At 38.9% G+C, this 22,426-nt stretch overlaps 1 protein-coding gene across 1 annotated transcript in view; it reads right to left on the bottom strand.

Moving 5' to 3' along the window:
• The window catches only part of PLCH1 (phospholipase C eta 1), a 106,768-nt gene extending 84,722 nt beyond the window's left edge, over positions 1 to 22,046 (bottom strand). The window contains exon 1 of the mRNA XM_063306531.1: positions 21,934 to 22,046. Coding sequence (XP_063162601.1) covers positions 21,934 to 22,015 — 82 coding nt within the window. The 5' untranslated portion in view covers positions 22,016 to 22,046. The remainder of the gene's footprint in view (positions 1 to 21,933) is intronic.
• Between the last annotated feature and the right edge of the window lie 380 nt (positions 22,047 to 22,426).

The raw sequence follows: 22,426 nt of genomic DNA, 5'->3' as shown, positions 1-22,426 counted from the left end.
GGAGAGCTGACCTAAGGGCTTCATGCAGAACCATGTTAAAGGAAATGGATAGAAACACAGGGTTGGAAGGAGTCTTGGAGGTCTTGGAGATCAACCCCGCTTCTTCCTTGGCAACTCAATTTACTCTGAATGCATAATAGATTAAGATCCAATGAAACAGTGATACACAGCCTATTTCTATTAGCTATCATAAGGTAAAGGACATAAACATATATGACTTCTATAAGAAATTGAACGCTAAATCAAAAAGATTCTATTGTTATCAGTCTACTAGAGAATAAAATCCCCTAACTAGCCCAAACATTCTGACGTGAAAAATAATCCCACCCTCCCCCCAAAAAGAATAAATATGTACATAACAGCACAATCATCAATGTGGTAACAAATGAGAACAAGCATAAAACAGCCTGAAAATGACATGTGGTTAAAAGATCCAGAGGATTTGCATAAATGACCTTGACAGTCTTGAATCACTCACATTTATTAAAGTAAAAACTGGCAAAGCATGTATAAACTTAGAAACACAAAAACCACAGTCATTTTACAAAAGCTTATTAATAGCTATTTGCTTCCCCATCCCCAAATAAAGTCTTTAACACTCCTTCACACATTAGTTGCCCATCCCTAAACAATCATCTTGTTCTGCTCCTCTGATATTTATGTATTAAGCATCTTTCTATTAATTCATCACTTGCTTCAGTGCTTCTGCAATCAAACCAAGGCTGAGAATTAGGCTTTGCTCTATACTTCTTGGGTGGAGTTTGGCCCATAAGGACCTCCTAGATATTCATTACTAAAGAGTTTGAAGTTATGCAAAATGTCCATAATGAGGACTCTGCCCAAATAGAATGAGGCAGTAGCAGGGCTATGGCTGAGCCAAGAAAACATGAAATGGCCACATCTATCTATCTATCTATCTCTCTATCTATCTCTCTATCTATCTCTCTATCTCTCTATCTATCAAATTTTGTCACCGCTCATCTCCTCCAAAAGAGGGACTCTGAGCACTTTACAAAAAAGCTAAAAAGATTAAAATACAATAAAAACAAGATATATTAGATAATATGTAAAGTATAAAATAGCATCCAAGATGGCAATCAGATTCATAAATACACAGAGACCATTTTAAGGAGCTAGCTACTCCCAGGATTGACTACCCCCTTTCCTGCCCCAAGTGAGATGGCAGAGCCAGCTCTTTAACTTTTTCTGGAAGGCCAGGGGAGAGGGGGCTTGTCTCACCTCTGGGGGAAGAGTATTTCAAAGGGAAGGGGCCACGGCAGAGAAGCCCTGCTTCCTAGACCCCAGCAATGGACATTCTCTCATGGACAGGGTCCGTAACACACCCTCTCTGCATGACTGGGTGGGATGGGTCGATGTAATGGGGATGAGACAGTCCCTCAGGTAACCTGGACCCATGCCAGGTAGGGCTTTAAAGGTGATAACCAAAACCTTGAATTGGACCCAGAAGCAAACTGGCACTCAATGTAGCTTTCACAGCAAAGGTATTATGTGTGCTGTCCTTTGGGCACCCAAGACTGCCCATGTGGCTGCAGTCTGAACCAGCTGTAGCTTCCATATACTTTTCAAGGGTAGCCCCATGTAGAGCGCATTGCAGTAGTCTATATGAGAGATGACTAGGGCATGAGTGAATGACTGGAGGGCCTCACGATCCAGGAAAGTGTGAAACTGGCACATAACATGAAGTTCAGCAAAGACCCTCCTGGCCACAACTGCCACCTGGTCTTCAAGCAGGAATCATGAGTCCAGAAGGACCCCCAGATTCCACACTGGGTCTGTCTGGGGCAGTGCAACTCCATCCAGATGGTAAGTTCCTGGATACAGAGGAGCCCACAGCCCACAGCCACTTCGTCTTACCAGGGTTCAGCTGAAGCCTGTTGTTCCCCATCCAGACCCCCACAGCCTCCAGGCACCAAGAGATCATAGCATCACTTACATCACCCGGGATGGAGATGTAGAGTTGGGTATCATCAACATATTGATGATATTTCTTCCCATGGTGACGGATGATCTCACCCAGTGGTTTCATGTAGATGTTAAAAAGGAATGGGGAGAGTTACTGAACCCTGCAGCACCCCACAAAGGAGGGGCCGTGGGCTGGAGCTCTCACTCCCTATCAACACCAATTGGGACCGGCCCTGGAGGAAGGAGGTGAACCAGCGCAGAACCATGCCACCCACCCCCAACTCCCTGAGCCGACCCAAAAGGATACCATGGTCGATGGTATCGAAAGCCACTGAGAAGTCAAGAAAAGCAAGGATGGATGCACTGCCCCCATCCTGCTCCTGCCAGAGATCATCCATAAGTGCAACCAATGCAGTTTCCGTCCCATATCCGGGTCTGAAACCTGATTGGAAGGGGTCTAGATAATCTGTTTCATCCAGAATCCTCTGGAGTTGCAACGCCACCATTTTCTCAACCACCTTCCCTAAAATGGGAGGTGGGAGGCCAGATGGAAATTGTCTAGCAAGGTAGGGTCCAGCAACGGTTTCTTGAGGAGAGGGTGCACCAGCACCTCCTTAAAGGCAGCCAGAAATACCCACTCTCAATTCACCATTGCCTGGACCCAACCACACATCACCTCCCAAGCTGTCTTCACCAGCCAGGAGGGGCATGGATCTCATTGACAAGTGGTGGCATTTACAGTCCGGGGGACCCTGTCCACTTCCTTGGGCCCAACAGGATTGAACTGTTCCCAGATAACCAGGTAAGTACATTCCCCAGGCACCTCCACAGACCATGCCTCACACTTGGAATCCAACTTGGAACAGATCCGAGCAATTTTATCCTGCAGATGCCCAGAAAACTCCTCTGCGCAGCCCTGAAGATGGGTCACTGGGCCCACTTTTCCCAAAAGGGACTGAGTGACCTTAAATAGGGCTGCTGTGTGGCATTCTGTGGATGCAATAAGAGCAGAGAAATGTTAATGTTTCATCACTCTTACCGCCACAAGGTAGGCCTTAATAGCAGCTCTAGCTTGTGTTCGGTCGGGTTCAGTCCTTGTTTTCCTCCAGCAGCGCTCTAGACATCTCTTAATCCTCTTCAGAACCCTCAGCTCCTCCGTAAACCACGGTGAGTATCGGGTTCGATGGGGCAAGAGGTCACACAGGCACGATCCTGTCCAAGGCCCCGGTTGCCTCCTTATTCCAGGTGGCAGCCAGGGCCTCCGCTGGACCATGCAGCAGATCCTTGGGTATAGCCCCCAGCTCCCTTTGGAACCCAACTGGGTCCATCAGTCACCGGGGGCAGACCAATCAAACGGTCTGCCTCCCTGCAGAGGGGGGCAGCATAGGAAAAACTCAAGGCCACCAGGGTGTGATCTGACCATGACAGAGGGGGCAGATGTAACTCTCCCTTCAGCTCACATTGCCTCTGCTCTGACAAGAAAACTATGTCCAGAGTGAGGCCATTGTCCTGAATAATCTGGGACAGGCCCATGGCTGCCATGAACTCCCGAGCTGCCTCCAAGTGACGCCCCAGGGACGGCAGATTGAAGTCCCCTAGAATCATGTGTCTGGGGAATTCCACTGCCAACCCCGAGACGGCCTCCAGTAGCTCAGGCAGGGAGGTTGCTTTGCAGCAGGGAGGCTGGTACAATAGCAACAATCCCAACTGTTCTTGGGAGCCCAACTTAAAAAACAGGGTCTCACAACTCGCCACTTGTGGAACAGTGCCCCTGAAGGCTAATAGAGATTCCCAGATGACAACAGCTACTCCTCCTCCCCTACCCTGGGGTCTCGGCTGGTGCCATACCATAAACCCAGCTGGGCACATCTCCGAAAGGGGCACCCCCAGCTTCAGGACCCAGCCAGGTCTCGGTAATACATGCCAGGTCTGCCTCCTCCTCAGTGATCAGATCACATTTGAGGGGGGCCTTGTTGTTAACCGACCTGATGTTAAGAAGCAACAGCCGGAGGCCAGGGCCCCCACAGGTCTGCTGTCCAGGACCTGGGTCTGAGCGCAGAGGGCCGGAACATGCCACAGGTATCAAACACCGGGGGCATCTTCTCCGAAGATGGCCTGCCCCATCCTTTAATCACCTGATATTTGAATTCTTTTCAATGTATGTGTTAGCTGAGTATTTTGAATCTTGCTGATGAACTTGTCCTTTAATAGCTAATTCCCCAATAGCTATCAGTTCATAAAAGATGATGTTATAAGCTAAATTTGTAGATAATGATCATGTTAGCATCCCTCCTTCATAATTTCCATTTAAAATGGCCAAATCAAATTGGTTGTCTTTTGGGACAACCTCCATCTCCAGTGATTGATTCTCGTATGTTTGATACAATGTGGTTGGATGGGGAAGTAGACCATTACATGGAGGAGAAACACTATAAAAGTGCTAAATAGTTTTTCATAATTCACACCAAACGTTACACTGAGGTCCCCCAGCCATTATGAGTACAGTCAAGTTAACTCTGAAATAAATTCCTCTATATTATCCAAGATGTCCTTAGCTTGACACTTTCCTGTGATGGAACCTAACAATTTGTGGCCATCTACTTTTACATCTGCAGCCAGTGGAGATTAAATCCAATTTCTCTGATATTGTTACACTGAGACATCCATGGACATGCCCTCCTTAAGACTAGGTGCTACCCAGACAGATGGTCATAAAACCATCAAGCTAGATATGCTAATGTACATCATCTGTAAAGAAATTATATAATTTCTTTTTCATTGGTGGATCAAGCACTGTTGAGGACAAAGATAGAGGTCATATGGTGTACAAGTTCACCAAGATAGCTTGGTGAAAGTTGGTGCTTTTTAACTCCTGCATTCCCCAAAGCATCGACTGAGCCAAACTACTCTAATCTCCTTAAGTGTGGGGCTAGTATTTTCATGACTTTTTGGTGAAGCTCCAAGTGCCCTAACTCTTACATAGCATTTCCCCAAAACCACTTCCCTCCTAACAGTCCTAAACTCATTTTACACCTAAAAAACAGCAAATCATCCAGGAAGACATGATCTTGGCCAAATTACTAAAGGCAGCTGTGGACTGGTGGACCCAGTTCTGGCACCTTCATTTTAATCAGATAGGCAACTTTTTCCAAATTTCAGAGAATCAAGGCAACACCATTATAATTCCAATACATAAAAAAGGAAGTAAGAGGAGCTCAGCAAATCTTCATATTAAATGACCTGTTAAGCATGTCCAGGAGATTTTATGTCAAGAAACCTCATGGAAAAGTAGCTGAATATTGGTGCAGGACAGCAGCATGGCAGAAAAGCAAGCCAGATTGAGGAATGGGGCACCAATGCTCAGCCAATATCTTGTCCAACATCACCAAGTAGAAAAACATATTGAAGATTGTAGGACTATTTTTAGGCTGCCTTTGTTGACTTAAAAGCAGCTTTTGGTTCAACATCCCCCCTCCCCACTGAAACTGGTCTATGGGGAAAAATTAACAGCTGCTTCTATTCATTGATGATGCCATGAAAGTAATTCCACAGGGCCTCAGTTCTGTTCACAACCGGGTCAAGCAAGGAGGCATCTTGGTTCCTATCATCTTTTAACTTCTGCATTATTTTATTTATTTATTTATTTATTTTCTATCCTGCCTTTATTATTTTTATAAATAACTCAAGGCGGCCAACATATCTAATACTCCTTCCTCCTCCTATTTTCCCCACAACAGCAACCCTCTGAGATGAGTTGGGCTGAGGGAGTGACTGGCCCAAGGTCACCCAGCCGGTTTTCATGCCTAAGGTGGGACTAGAACTCTCAGTCTCCTGGTTTCTAGCCCATTGCCTTAACCACTAGACCAAACTGGTTCTCATTATATTATCTGGTGCAAGCCCTGGCAAAATCTGAGTTTCATTCCCCATAAACCTATTTTAGTATGCTATATGCTGATGATGCAGTTATCTTCTCTACAATGTGAGTGGGCCTAAGATGGAGCCTCTGAGCCTTGACTTAGGGAGGAAAAAACTAGTCTACAACTATAATAAAATTAAATGTTTTCTCTTGTTATCTGTTGCCAGAATATTCAAGCCTTGGAGAACTGGAAAGAACAATAAATGGTTATCATCACATGGGCCTGCAAATCCACAAATGCTATTCTGCACTTTACCAATTGTAATGGCTTGAATTATGCCTCACTAGCAATAAAAATATTCAGAGCAAAGGCCGTATGCCAGTTAGCATATGGACCAAAGATACATGATTTTTCTTGAAGCTGCTCCATTTAAATTTCTGAGCCCCTTACCTTAGTGTGGACTCCTCCTTCCTCATAAAAAACCTTCTTCCACAAAAGAGTCAGAATTGATGGCACCACTGCCTTTTTCTCTGTCCAGCACTGGGCAGAGGATTTATTGCTCTGCCCATACCGAAATGGCTGGTGAACCCATTGCCCAAATAGCCACCCAAGGAGTCACAAGAATGTCTTGAACTCAATTCGGTTATCTGAATATACAAAATATCAAACTATACCCTTTCCTTTACAAATACCTCATTTATCTGAGAGAGAGAAAGAGAGAGAATGAGAATGAGGCTGGTCCTAGTTAAATAATTTTAATTTCTGCTTATTTAATGTAATAAAAATCATACCCTTCCCCCAATGCTTCAATCAACAGTTAATTTTTGACAAAGAGGGTAAGCAATGGAGAGCAGAACTTAGTTCTTCTTCAATAAATGAGGAACAATACTGTTTGAGCACTTAATATCTAAACTGGATAACTGAATAATACAATTTAAAACAAAAGGTGATGTAACTACAAGCATAGCACCAGAAGCTCTTTCCCATCTACAAATAACAATTGGAAAGAAGTAGGAAAAGTGGAGCATGCAATATGCTACACTAGATTCTATAATATATTAAATATAAAATATAAAATAAATACTAAATTAAGATATACATTTTGGAGCATTACAAATATTTTAGGAAAACTCAGGGATAGGAAAGAAAAACCAGGGCAGGACAGCTGCTGTTTTATCCAATCCAGAAGATATGGCTATATCCATAATCAGCCTTAAAAAAGAAAGATGCATAAAGAGGGAATGGTAGTTGTTAAGAGGAATAATAAGCCACAAAGTTGGGTTCCTTTTCACTAATGCATATCAAGAGATATATTACTAAAAATAAATATGATGTATAGGTTTGAAATGTGCATCTGTCCATGATATGCATGGTGTTCCTGACAAAACTAAGCCCAAGAATTAACAACATGCAGAGACATATTTACAATAGAATAGAGACAGACAACTATGAGCACCATAAATTGGCAGATTAATATATGCAGAGTATTTTAACAAAACCCAGAGGAAATAGAGTCCAGCTTAGTTCTTTGTAGTTCTCACTTCAGTTCATGGAAGCGGGGGAATCTGTATTATTGGATATAGTTAAGTGAGTGCAACACAATTGACTTGTTCCAGATACTAGCATCCTGTAAAGGTCAAGTCTAGATCCTCCTACAATAGCACCACAGATGCACCTGTCAATTTCTTCATATATGGATGGACAGGAAATCTCTATTCCATCCCCTCCACAATTGGATTTGATGGCCATTTACTTAGTAGTTAGAGCCTGGTTTGTCTTGGGCATAGCAATGGTTGAATTAAGTATTGTGGCTTATAAATCATGATTTACTGCTTAGTGCAAGATCACTCAGAGGACTTTCACCTTAGTACAGCTAAGTTTGAATAAAGATTAGCTGTTCAATATTCTGCCATTACAATGCATTAATAATCTCCTCCTCTAAAAATGATCACATTTGTCTTATCATCGTGAATTTAGATGTGGAGAATTTCTTAGGAAATGTAGTTATCATTTCTGTTTTTAGCCTGGATTTTCTAAAGGCAATTGTTTGAGTGGGACGCATTTTCTGCAACTCGGTGAAGATTAATCATTGCACCTGGATGTACAGGAAGCCCTATTATAGCATGCAAGAGGACAGAATTCTTTTAAAATAATGTAGGTAAAGGCACTGATTTAAGAATGGTTTAGGATACAAGTAAAGCTTTTATTAGAGGTTATTTCATGCAACATAATAGTGAACTTAAAAAGAAGAGTCAAGAGAAAACACAAGCTACTTTGGATGAAATAAAGAAGAAGAATTAAAGAGATTTCCAGAGAAGATAAGTATTTCTCAACAAATTAAGCTTTTACAATGAACATTATCTATGTTAACAGTAAGTGAAATGGAAATAGAAATGAATTATGTAAAGCAAAAAAATTTTGAGTTTACAAATAAGCCAGGGAAGTGGCTAGCACATAAAATATGAAAAGAAAAAGGAAATGATATTGAAATTACAAGAGGGAGATACCGTATTTATGGACAATGCAGCCATACAAAAAGTATTCCATCAATATTATTCCACTTTATATAAAGGAAGCATTATCTGGCTAGAGAAAACAGATGAATATCTAAAGAAACAAAATTTACTGAGGATCACAGAGGAACCAAGACAGATTAGGAATGGACCTATAACAATAAGGGAAGTTTCTAAAGCTATAAAAAAGATTAAACTAGAAAAGGTGCCTGGACCAGATGGATTATCAGGTTCTTATTACAAATGTTTTGAGGATGAACTTTTACAACCTTTACGAAACATGATGGATTCTATCCTACTGGGAGGAAAAATGCCAGAGACTTGGAAAGAGCCCAATATAGCTCTATGCCTAAAGAGGGACAAGAAACTATAGGCCAATATCATTACTGAATAATGACTACAAGTTGTTCTCAACCATTTTAGGTAATAGACTGAAAATAATTTTTAAGGATTTAGTTATGAGGACCAATGTGGGTTTTTACCTAAAAGACAGTTAAAGGACAATGCTAGAAATGTGTTGGACGTTTTGGAATATTTGGAGCAACATAATGAAAAACAAGCCACATTGATTTCCTTAGATGCAGAGAAGGCCTTTGACAATTTGAACTGGGCTTTCTTGTTCAAGGTTTTTGAAGATATGAAAATGGAGAGAATTTTATAAAATGGCTAAGATCAATTTATACAGTATATCACAGAAAGCACAAATTGTTAATGGAGATCTAACAAAACTCATGAGGTACAAAAAGGGACGACACAGTGATGCTCTTATTTTGGTTCTTGAAATATTGAATAGAGATAAAAGACAAGATGAGAGGATTGTGGGATCAAAGATTTAAAAAGAGACTTACAAGTTAAGGGCTTTTGCAGATGACTTGGTGTTGGTTCTGGAAGACCCTTGAATGGGAATTGAAATATTAATGGGCAAAATAAAAGAATTTGGTGCATGGGCAGGTTTTAAGATCAATAAACAGAAGATGAAGATGTTAACAAAAAACATGAAAACAGAAGATTAAACAGAATAAATAAAACGGGTTTTAAGAATGAGAAGAAGGTAAAATATCTGGGTATCACTATGACAAATATGAATTGTATGTTATTTCAAAATAATTTTGTTAAGACATGGAATGAAATTAAAAAAGATATGTTAAGATTGGAGAAACTACAACTGTCATTGCTGGGGAGAATTTCTGTGATAAAAATGAATGCCTTGCCTAGTATGATATTTTTGTTTCAGATGTACCTGATGTACTATTTAAACAGTGGCAGAAGGATGTATCTAATTTGCATGGCAGGGGAAAAAAACCACAAGTCAAATATAAGGTGTTACAAGATGAAAAGGAAAGAAGAGGATTGGGTTTACCTGACTTGAACTTGTATTTTGCAGCTTGCTGTTTGGTTTCATTTGGATTGGATGAAAGAGTGGGTGTTGCTGAGAAATAGAAGGCTTTTGGAGTTTGGAGGACATGACCTGAGATTTTGGTGGCATGGATATTTGTGGTATGATAAAGTCAAGGTTAATGTGGCTTTTGAAAATCATTATGTTAGATGTGCCATACCAAGAATATGGAATAGATGCAAACCCAGGTTCTGTCTGAAAATACCTTTGTGGCTCTCAGCACAAGAAGCATTTTGCAGACAGAATTAATAGGCAAACACAAATGGCTGACATACTGTGAGATACTAGAATTTTGTCAAGGGGAATGCAAAATAACATCAAGAGAGGAACTATAAAGGAATACAGTTGTCAATGGTTCTCTTATTTACAATTATTAGAAAGATTTAAAGTAGACAAAAGAATCTATGGGATTGAACTGAAATAGAATTGTACACAAATGATGAACATGTTATTGCTAAAATGTATAAACTTTTATTGAAATTTGAAACAGAAGTACAGGCTAAAGAATGTATGATAAAATGAGCTAAAAGTTTTGGTTATGATATAAAGATGGAAAATGGGAAAATATGTGGCTGAAAGGATTGAAATTTACATTGTTATAATCTTAAAGAGACTTTATATAAAATGATGTACCGTTGATATATGTCACCAGAGAAATTGTCTAGAATGTATAAAGGCACTTCAACTTTATGTTGGAAATGTGAACTACAAGAAGGGACATTTTACCATGTTTGGTGGACAAGTAAAAAAGCTAGAAAGTTTTGGATAGAAATTCATGAACTGATTCAGAGGATTTTAAAGATTAATACACAATTGAAACCAGCCGTTTTTCTTTTGGGATTGATGGACAAACAGCTGGAAAAAAGTCATGGAACTTTGTTTTTGTACATGATAACTGCAGCAAGATTATTGTAACCACAAAGATGGAAGGATTTGGCACTACCCACAATGGAGGAACAGTTGGTGAAGATGATGGAACTTGAAAGAGACGGACAAATTGGTTTCTTTGATCAGAGAAAAGACAGTATCTACATTTATTGCTGACTGGAAACCCCTTATAGACTTTTTCCATGAAACAGAAAAAAATGAACTTGTGATTTATGGTTTCGATGATTAGACAGAATAGATCATAGAACATAGAGCTATGTTGTAACCATAGAGTAAGAGGTAAATTTATGACTATACTTATAACTGCTGTGAAGAAGATTGGAAGCTACTTCTTCAAATCTTTTTTCTTTCTTTTCCATTTTTCTTTTTCTTTTTTCCCTTTCTTGCCCTTTTAGCTTTCTCTTTGATTTTTTTCTTCTTTTCTTTTTCTCACTCTATATTAGTTTGTATTAGCTTTTTATCTTCTTTTGTAAAAATCTTTAATAAAATTTAGAAAGAAAGAAAGAAAGAAAGAAAGAAAGAAAGAAAGAAAGAAAGAAAGAAAGAGAGGGAGGGAGGGAGGGAGGGAGGGAGGAAGGAGAAATAACTGCACTGATGTCCATGACGTCTGTGTTGGAAGTAGGGAGAACATAGGGAATGTGCCTTTCTCTTTCTTCCCAGTCATGTGACTCAGAGCACAGCCATTAAAGGGTTGGAAAGAATTCCAGAAGCCTTGATCTTCTTATTTTCCCTATTCTGTTAATCTAAACATTTACTATAGATGAATCAATACAAGAATGTTCTCAAACTGGAGGACTGGAAATAATAAAAACTAAACGTACACAAAAGAAAACCTCACAGAAGGCTTAGGGTGCAAACGAAGAGACATAAAAACCAAAGTTTAGATGAACTATGAAAAATTCTAGTTGTTAAAAACAAGTACTACATGCTTCAGCCAAGAAGGACCTTTCATAGGGCAATTTCCACACAAAAGTTGATTTTGCATTAATTTTAAAAAGGAGTGAGGCACACCTAAATTTATCTATTGCATGCACCGCAACGTGTGGAGCATATGGAGTACACAGTATTTAAACTTCCATCCTGAAGAACCCCGATAGGAAAATAGTGACAAAATTATTGGATCAGAACTCTGCATGCTCTCTCTCTGGTTGATATCTATTTTTCCATCGGGGCAGACAGAATCTCCCTGGAGGAGCAGATAACTACTATGGCAGCCTGTCATAATGTCCATGACTAGAAATTTGTTAACCTAAGCAGATTGGAATATTCCTATCATGCAAATGATATTAACATTTTTTCCTAATAATTTTAGAGAATAACAATGGACCTTCAGGCAGTTTTCAGTGATGAAAGGTTTGAGCTTAACAAGTACAGACTGTGTATTTATTTAGTGCTCAAACAGGTTTTTGAGTACCGTAACACTATCTTCTTCCTGAGATATTTGCTGGCCCCTGCTGGTAATATTCAGAAGCATTCTCTCATTCCAGAAAAGAATGTGTCATCCAGTCAGTAAATCTGCTCTGGCAGGCACATATCCAATTGTACTTATTTTTACCTGCAACCTGCAGATACAGGAAAGAAGGGCCACTCTGAATTGCAGACAATTACAGTCTTGAGCTCTGTCTTGGCCGTTTCCAGTTAAAAAGGTTGAGTACCAAGTAACAGGGAAGACCTTTTCTTGAGAAGCTGAGGATAATTCAGGGCCGTGTGAAAAAATAGGGGTAACAAATAGGGTTCTTGTAGTAACCTCCCGATGTTTCCCACTTGTAATTGTTGCATTGTAAGCAAAATAAGAATAGTTTGCACTATTGCTGATTTGTTTATTTTCCTTTGTAGGAGACATTAATTTTCAACTACTTTTCTGGAATCATAGCTTTGGAAAGGGAGATTTGGACATCAGGCTGCTTCATGCAGGAATCCAAATTAAATTGTCCAAAACTAAAGGCTGTCCAGCCCCTACTTGAACACAACTGATCAAGGGAGCCCCACCTCATCTTGGGGTAGCTGGTTTCACTACTGAAGTATTGTTACTATTAGGAAGATTCTTCCAACTTTCAATAAGGATCTGCCTTCATGTGAATTAATGCCATTATACCCCTGAGACAGAAGGTTTGACTTTCTTTTGTGTGACATTCTTTGTGGCATTTCAAACTTGCTGTCATACATCCCCCTCACCCCCAGCCTTCTCTTCCCAAAGCAAAGCATGCCTTTTCCTTCAATCAATCTTCACTGGACTTAGTATCTAGTTCCTGATTATCCCTTTTGCCCTTTTTTGAACTTGTTTTGGTTCATCTGAATTTTTCTTAGGGAGAGGCCAAGAACTGGATGCTACTTGAGGCAAGGTCTGACAAAAACCGAATAAAATAGACCAAATTTCTTATCATGGCTTGGAAAATATATTTCTGTTGCTGCAACCCAAAATCACATTTTCCTTTATTTCTTTCTTTTTTTCTTTTTGCAGGCACATCACAATGTTGATTCACCTACCGGGCTCATTTTCTGTTGTGACTATATTTAAAGAAGCTCTAATTGTTCCCATATATATTTTTGCCATACACTCCTCAAATTCCCTCCTCCCCTTGCTCCTTCTTCATGCTCCTTATTATCACTTTACACTTTTTCTGCCAGAGTTTGTACTTATTTCTGTTCTTCTCATTAAGACATGCTTTCTGTTTCCTGAAGGTATTCTTACAACTTCCTGGTCATTAAGCTCATAGTCACCTCTTCCTGGATTTAGTTGTTGTTTGTTGTTGATGTCAGCCCTGCAAGGTAGTCCAGACAAGAAGCGCACCCAGAAGTACTAGCTCTAACTTTATTGTAAAGTTACATTAACAGAACCTTGCAAGTCTGAAAATACATCTCCTCCTCTCCCTCACCTTCACAGTCTAAGAAACTAGGCAGGGTCCCTTCTGAGACATTTGCCATGCCCATATTCTTTCTGCGGACTCAGCTGTCACTTGTCTAATCTGCGGCTCTTCCTCCTGCCTCCCAAGGTCATTCCCACATACCATTACTCTCCTAGAGCCAGGATTCTCCTTCAGCAGCCTTTGTGCTTATAGCAATGGCTCCTTCAACAGCTCCAACCCACTTCTTGATGCTGCTCAAGGTGATCCAGCCATGACTGAGGTTTTCTTTCCTAGTCTCATCTTGCCCCTCCTCTTCCAAGGGCAGCTTTTATTATTATTTATTTATTCAATGTATATAGCCACTCATCTCAAACCAGTGACTCTTCCTGTGCCACATCATGATGGGTCCTTGCACTCAGCCCTCACGCCCACTCCAGGCAGCCCAATTGTGCTGGCCTCTTGTCAGGAGGCATCATCTTCCTGTAAGAAGTAGAAGCAGCACAAAGCTCAGGCTACCTAGAGGTGGCAAGGGGTTGTGACTCATCATTTGGATCATGTGTCATAAGATAGCCACCATATAAAACAACAGGATCTACAACAGATTCTAATGATACTTTAAATCAACTACAGTGATATAGTTAATTCTAGTACCCAGAAAACCACAGGTCTAAGCATGATTGATTTAATATGACAGAATCCTAATACTGCTCAGTTCACTCAATACTGATACATCCAAGGAAGGGATCAAAAGAGGAAAATCATCTTCAGCAAAGTGAATTCAGGACTATTCTGTAAAATCTATTTTTCAACAAAAAAGTTCACCACTGGGGAAGGCATCAAAGAAATGGTAAAGAATTATCTTTCCAACCCACCACCCCAAAATCCCAGAACCAATAAAACAAAATAAGCTGTTTAGAAAACCTGATTGTGTCCTCTTTCCATTAAGATAGATCTCACATTCCTAAGACTGAACAAATAAATGAACCATGTGTCATTAGCCTCATATAAAAACAAGTTGCAACTCAATATGTTATAAATTCATTAGGTTCTAAAATGTATTATTCCAAATAAATTAATACTCAAACAAATATATCAGCCATCTGCAACTTAGCATCCTCCAGACATTCTGGGCCTGTAAGATTATTGCCCAGAATTTTGTTCACAGCAGGGAGCTGAATATTCCTGTTATATGATTAAGAATAGTATTACCAGAGTGGACCAGTTCTCTATGACCAGTTAGCAGATTTTAAAATAATTAACATACTCTGGTATGGAGGGGATTTGCCACTAGCTTCCCATCAGCAGAGAACCAAAAAGGGAAGTGTGAGTCCATACATATTCTAAGTTGTTCATATGTATTCTAAGTCCCTATAGAACTAACTCTATGACAGACCATCTCTTTAAAAGATTATGGACTACAAAATTTAATTCTGGAGAAAGGCATTATTAGTGGTCCCTCCCAATGATAAGTTTTCAAGAGTTTCTAATTGTATGATTCAGAAGTCATTCTTAGTAGAATTAAAGAATCACAGAGCTGAGGCATTCAGGCCATTGCCTCCATCTTTCTGCTAAGGAATCCAAATTAAAGCATCTCAGACAGATGGGTGTCTAGCCTCTACGTGAGTGTATTCAATGAAGGGGAACCCATTACTTCTCTGGGTAGTAATAGCTTCCACTCTCAAACTGCTCTTACTTAGGATTTTTTTTTTCAAACCTTCAATTGGAATCTGCCTTCCTATTACCTAAATCCACCTGTAATCTATAAGGAGACAACAGGGCTTATCTTCTATGTGGCACTAGTTGAAAATTATACTTCAGTTGATGAAGCCTAACACTGTATTTGCCTATTTTTAAGGCACACTACCCTGTAGGCTTATATCCCATTTGCAATTTACTACTACAAGAACATTCTCACAAGTATCATTACTAAGTCAGGTATCCCTCATCCTTTAGATTTCTGATTCCTAAGGAAGGAACTGTGCACCTGTCTTATTAAATGTCATTCTATTACCAGCAGCCTATTTTCTACTCAGTCAAGCCCATTTGGTATTTCTATATTCTAGAATATTATCTGTTCTACATCCTTTGTATCATTTGCAACTTTGATAAGCATGCCCTTTGCCTCTTCATCCAAATCATTAATGAGAATATTGAAGAGCAGGGATTCCAGGAATCATTCCTATGGTACTTTGATACTTCTCTCCAGAGGGAAGTATCAACCATTGAGTAGAGGTCCTAGGACTTATCCTTGAGGTACTCCATTTGATATGTCTTTCCAGTTTATGAGGAATTACTGATGAGCATTCTCTGAGTACAATTTTCAAGCCAGCTATGAATCTACTTAATTACTATACCATGCAACCCACACTTAACTAGCTTGCTAATTAACATGTCATGGGTTACTTGTCAAATGCTTTTCTGAACTCAAGATATATTATGTCAACAGCATTCCCACAATTTATTAAGGAAATTATCCAAAAATGATAAATCCATGCTGATCTTGTAATTATTACATTATTTTCAAGATTCTTACACCTCACTCATCTTTATGGTCTGCTCTAAAATATTCCCAGACATTGCTGTCAGTATTTGCTGTCTTCCACTCATTTGATACCTCACAAGTTCTTCAAGTTCCTTCAGTACCTTAGAATGCAATTTGTCTGGTTCTAGAGATTTTAACACATTCAAAATAAAAAGTATTCCCTGAAGATATTTTCTCTTAATCTCAAGCTTCAATCCTACCCCTTCATTTTGCTCTTCTGAATTTCCTGGCAGGACATAGTTTTTGTTGGATAAGTGTGAACCAAAATAGAAGTAACTCTGCCTCATGACTTGTTACTATTTTGCCATCTTCAATGAGTAGCTGATATACTGATTTATTTTCTCTTTTTTATTCTGAATATATCCAAAAAAACTCCCTTCATTATTCTTAGCATCCTTCACTAACCTCAGCTCTTTCTTAGCTTTTACTTTCCTGATATCAGCTCTACAATTTCAGGCCACCTGTCACTATTTGGAAAGCACTTACAAAACAAGATGAATTTTACACAGAAGGAGTATTGCCCTTTCTATCTGAGTATACAACTGCTAAAGTATTCTTTCATTTTTTTACACAAAAATACACACTTTGGGGTGCAAAATAAAAGGCAGAATAAAATATATTCTGGAATAGGGAGGATGTGAGATGGATGACTGCCTTCTATATGCACACCAGCCTAACAGACCCCTCCCTGGGATCTCCACCCTCATACACCCTCTACCGGGGTTGTATGAATGCTGTTGACATAATATATCTTGAGTTCAGAAAAGCATTTGACAAGTAACGCATGACATGTTAATTAGCAAGCTAATTAAGTGTGGGCTGCATGGCATAATAATTAAGTAGCTACTCCTCCCCAGGTGAAAGGGTTCTACCCAGGCAGGTAGTTATACTGCGGCTACCTGTTATTGAATAGAAAGATTCCTTCCCTTATGGTAGAGGAGTACAGAGATAACCTTAAAGAAGAAATGCAAAGGCAGTTATATAAACATCAGCTTAGCCCTGAAAGAGTGTAGGTGGTGAGAGAGAAACTCAACACTGCTGCCCCTTGATCCTCTTTGGTAGAAGAGTGAGGAGATTAAAACTCTGTCAGGGATTCAAGATTCAACTCAATACTGTAGAGTTCCAATACTCTTTGTGGAGTCTGTTTCCTGACCTGGCCTTCTTTAAAGAGTTGACATTTTCACGGAATCTGGATGGGGCAGAATACAAAATCTCCCTTCCCCAGAAATAAGTTTTAAAATCAATGGCTGTATTTTTCTCCTATTTCCCAAGACAAAGCTATTTTGGAGGGCGTATTGCTAGATTTCAAACTCAGCACAAGAGTAATCGAGAACAGAAAGATTTTATTTTAATGAAAGCCCCAAACATCATTCTATAGTTTAACTGCTGCAAGTTACATGAGGCTGAGATCTGCAAACCAAAACTAACATTCACTAATGTGTGAGCACACAGACAAAAAGTAGAGAGACACAGAATGGGAGCAAATATAATTTGCCCAGAATTGAACAAGCAGCACTGACCAGAAATAAATAATTCCTCACATAACTAAAGCAACAATCCCTGCCAGCTTTACCTTATAGGTTCCAATTCTCCTAGATTTCTTGGACCAGATGCATGAAATCTGTATTATTAAGATACTTGCTTCTAGCAAGGGCCCTCAGCCAGGATTCACTCTAAGAAAAAATAAAACTTCTAACTTTTCTCCCCTGAATTCCCCCACCACTACACACACCAACCTCTCATTGGAGAGCAGCAACTATATTCTGAAAATACGCAAAAATGTTTCAGCTAGCCGGCAGGCCACTCAAAATTAAAAATTCCCTTAATCCACCCTAGCTGCTTCAGAAACTTTCCATATTTTACTCTCATGCAATCAAACAAAAATGAGATGCTAATCATTAATATCTGCATTCTTCTCAACTTCTTCCATCAACCTGGTGAATATTATGTTTCCAGGATGATAAGAATTTGAATTAATACTTGCTAATTGTAATTCTAGCTTCAGCCATGGATATTGGTTTTTCAGTCCTTTTCATATTCACATCCAAATTAACATTAAATCAGGTTTCTGCTGAAAAAAATGAAAGAGAAAACAGACAGGCAGAAATAAAAAATTTAAATAACCTGTCCCTTTTGCCCCAAAGGAAACACTACAATTGAATTAAGGCACAATTATTGTTAACAGGAAGCAAACAAGTTCTTACATCCATGTACAAAAACGTTTGAAGCAGATTTTTTTTCAATCTGGTATCTCCCACCTGTGTTGGGGATACAGTTCTACCTGGCAATTTCATTCCCAACATCTGAAGAGCATAAGCTTGGGGAATACTGATCCAAATTTATCTGGGTCACATCATGGGGCCAAGTCAGCATAGAAGATATACAGATGTAACATTCAACTGACTTGAATAAAGTTCTATAATAAGGACATACACTATTTGCCAAGGACATTTCTGTACATCAAAATGAGACACAAACAACTTCAAACTGAAGCCAATTTGCACAAATGCTTTGTGGTTCACATACAATGCTAAGCCATAGTTTGCTTAACTGAATAAATCACAATTGGCTGGATTCACACAACACACCAAGTTGTGTGAGTCCGCAAGTTAAATTTCTGTACATTGTATGAACTCATTCAATTATGCTTTATTCAGAAACCATGATCTACAGTGCCAATTAGCATAAGTTTCAACTATCACTGCCAAAAGCCATCGGCATACCTCCTGCACAGGAAAACAGAATGAAGCCAAGTTTTGCAGCAAGCATGAGATGGAAAGGAAGAACAGCATCAAAGTGCTTGTAATGGTCTGTGGGAATGACCTTGGGAGACAGGAGAAAGAGCTGCAACCTAGACAACCTTCATGAGAAAGGTATCTTAGCCCACAGAAGGAAAAAGAAGCATGGGAAGCCTCTCAGAAGGGACCCTTCCTAGTTTTCTGGAAAGTAAACATAGAGGAGGGGAGAAATGCTTTCAGACTTGCAAGATTCTAACACTGTAACCTAACAATAAATGGTAGTGTTAGCACTCAGTTTGTGCTTCTTGTCTCGACTATCTCAAAGGGCTGACAGTGCTGTTGTCTTTAATTCTTCTGACTTCTCTACACCAGCTTTCTTTGAACTACAACTTTAATAATGGCAGGATACAAGTGAATGAGGGTATATTGCATCTATTCTCCACTAACAACACCAGCACCCCTATTTCTAGTAAGATGGCAGAGGGGATGAAGCTTCTCTCTTGTTACTTTGAGTCTTAGCAGTTCAGGCTTGCCATTTTTGTAAGTATTTCTGAATGAATCAACAGTCTTTGGCCAGAACTTTGATTACCAGTTTTACTATATAGCTAGCACAAAACCACTGAGAATAAACTGCAACAGAGGCAGCCATTTCCAGCATCACAGTAACTTCCAGTCCCAGGTCTGCACTTAGAGTCAAACTTAAGGCCTGAAAGAAGCTGGAGCTACTCCATAAGAACATTAGCAGTGCCCTGCTGAATTAGATCCCTGCCCCATCTAGTCCAGTAGTCTGTTCTCACAGCAGCCAACCAACTGCACAAGGAAGCCACCTGATCTTCCACTGGTAAGTGGATGGCCTTCAGAGGCAGTCACAAAGCTATCAAGGCTAATAGCCATTGATTCCCATGGCCTCCATGAATTGGCCCAACCCTTTCTGGAAGCCAGCCAAACTGGTAGCCAGCACTGTATCTCATGGTAAATTCAACTGATACAGGAAAATAAAACTCCAGTTGAAACAGGAATTGTAAAAAAAATAATTTGCATTTCAATCCAAGGCCCAAGTACAATGCTTTACCTTTTTAACTGCTGCTCACCAATTTTAGTTATGTTTAATAATGCCTCAAGACACACACAGCATCATTCAGAGAATCTTAAAAATCAAATTTAAAATGAAACCACAATTCTTCTTACTAGATATAATCCCAGAACATATCAATAATGTTAATTAAACCATCAATTATGGTTTTTAACTCTGTAAGCTTCCTGGAGTCACTGTGTGTGAGTTGGGCAGCTTTATAAATTTGTTTAATGAATATAAATAAAATAAAATACACCATAATTTAAGATATATGCTCACAGCTGGGAGGACAAACTTTGTACAACATTGGAAAAGAGATAGAGTACTGACAATATCTGATTGGGAACTTACATTTGGAGAATGTGCAGCAATGGTGAAATTAACAGTACATATACTGTATATTCTTTTTCATATGATAAAAATAATTCAATGTACTTTGTCAGGTATGGTCAATCTTTTATTAATGTTATACTGAGCATTAATTGTATAACTTTAGTCGTTCTCTTTGTCTACTTATCAGCATTACACCTTTTTGAAATTATTTAACTGCCCAGAATCCCTCTTTTGGGGGAGATGGGCGGTAACAAAATTTGAAAAATAAATAAATAAATAAATCTTTGTTTTAAATAAAGAAATTATTAATTTATAATAAGGCCCCAAGACCAGAGAATTCTATTTGTATGTGTTTTTTTACTAGATGGTAAACTGACAATATTCGGAAATGAGATTGTTCATTCTAAATCATATGCTGCCCTCTAGTGAGTTATTCCAGTAGATTAAGTTCAAGCAATAAATTCAGTCATTGCTTGCGCTTGCAAGTCCTTGATTCTTGCCGGAAACAGTTTAAAATTTGACCACACTTATCCAAACATTCAGCAGGATCCATTAATGTATCTTGCTTTATGGTACAGGAATTTACTCAAGTATGTCCTATAGGACCATCACACTTATACAAGCTGCCCATTTTAGGGCTGGTTCCCATGTTGCCTTTTTTTAAAAAAAAGTTAAAAGATTGTTATAGTTTTTAAAGGAGAAGTATAATAAATGGGCTTTGAGAAGCACATTCCCATAAATCGGATATCATAGTGCCCCACTTTGGATGTATATGTTTAATTACAATAGAATGTTGACCTGCTCCTGTTCAGGACAACCCTGAGCAAGGTGAAAAGATTCAAATTCTTGTCCCCAGTTCTTTAAAAAGAAATCCTGCAGCTTAAAGGATTGTTGTTTGTTTTTCTACTCAGCTGGCCAAGGGGGTGCGTATGATTAAAAAAAAAGTGTGGGAAGAATCTCCCCCCATCCCATGTTTGCTGTCAAGATCAGTCTATTATTATGTTGCAATTAATGGTATAAAAAAATAAAAATTGAGGAACATCTGTAATTTGGATTGGCAGCTCTGAAATATGAATCAAACCATAGGTTTTCATCAGAGTACTCAGACAGGTTAACTGCACATTTTATTGACTTCACAAGTATATGTCCAGCAAGTTTCTAAAGAAGCATGTTATATTGTTAAATGTCTATTTAAAACCCAAAGGTTAAATAAACCCAAAGAGTAGAAGCATTCAGAAATAGCAGACTGAACAATAGTAAAATAGAAATATAAACAGCACCTAAAATAGGTAGAATGACACATTTGTAAACCTATTTGATCTCAAAAAATATTCTTAAATGCATTTTGATCCCATTTTGTTTTGTTTTATTTTTTCCAAGAAGGATAGTAAAAAATATAAAAGGATAGTAGTGTGAAGTCATAGGAATCAGCACAATCTGACCTGCACTCTAATTGAGAAATGCAGATCAAGCCAATTCATTTTGGAATTGACAAAGATAGATTTCAGCAAACACACGTGCAACTAACACACAAACACACAAGCACTGTGACCTGAATAAATAGCTTGACAATTTCAGCAAGATGCATACATATGTCTGCACTTTTTTACCTCACTATGTTTCCTTGGTTGCCATTATAGTACACAAATGCAGCCGAGTGAGCAAGTAATCCACTTTCAAAACTAAATCCAGCTTTTATTTGACTCTCCACAGAATAAATAAGAGCCATTGATTCAGGAGGCATCACAATGTAATTTCAGATGTACTTAAATAGAAGTAAATGGAGACAACATAAAAAAAGAAGCGATAACATACATCTTACCATGAAAAACACTATTGTCCACTAAAAAATGTCTGCAGTACTGAAGACAACTTCTTTTGTCCAAGTTCCAATAATTCATCATCAGAAACTTTCTTCTCAATATCAAAGGCAATTCTTCTGCAAAGGAAGGAAAAAGTGTTGGGAATATAAAGACAATCATTAAGAAGGACATTCTAGTGACATTAATTCAAATAAAGAAATGGAATTTGGTCAGTACAAAATAAAGTCTAATATCATTCTAAATATTTTCACAATTACTGTTTCAGGCTCAGCCATATCAGTAATTACTAAGCAATTTACATATTATTACATCTCCCCAGGGAAAGCAGGGAGAGAAAAGCTTCTGAATGAATGATATGTAAGACACTGATTTCTAATCAGGTAGATGAATAACTTCATAGAATCATTATGTTGGAAAGTAGCTTGGAGGTCACCTAGTCTAACCTACTGCTAAATAGAGGATCTGCAATGCACTGCAAAATGCAACAATAGC

This window comes from Candoia aspera, chromosome 6 (assembly GCF_035149785.1).
Source record: "Candoia aspera isolate rCanAsp1 chromosome 6, rCanAsp1.hap2, whole genome shotgun sequence".
Taxonomy (NCBI): Eukaryota; Metazoa; Chordata; class Lepidosauria; order Squamata; family Boidae; genus Candoia; species Candoia aspera.
The sequence above is the reverse complement of the archived record's forward strand: the minus strand, read 5'-3'. Positions and strand labels throughout refer to the sequence as shown.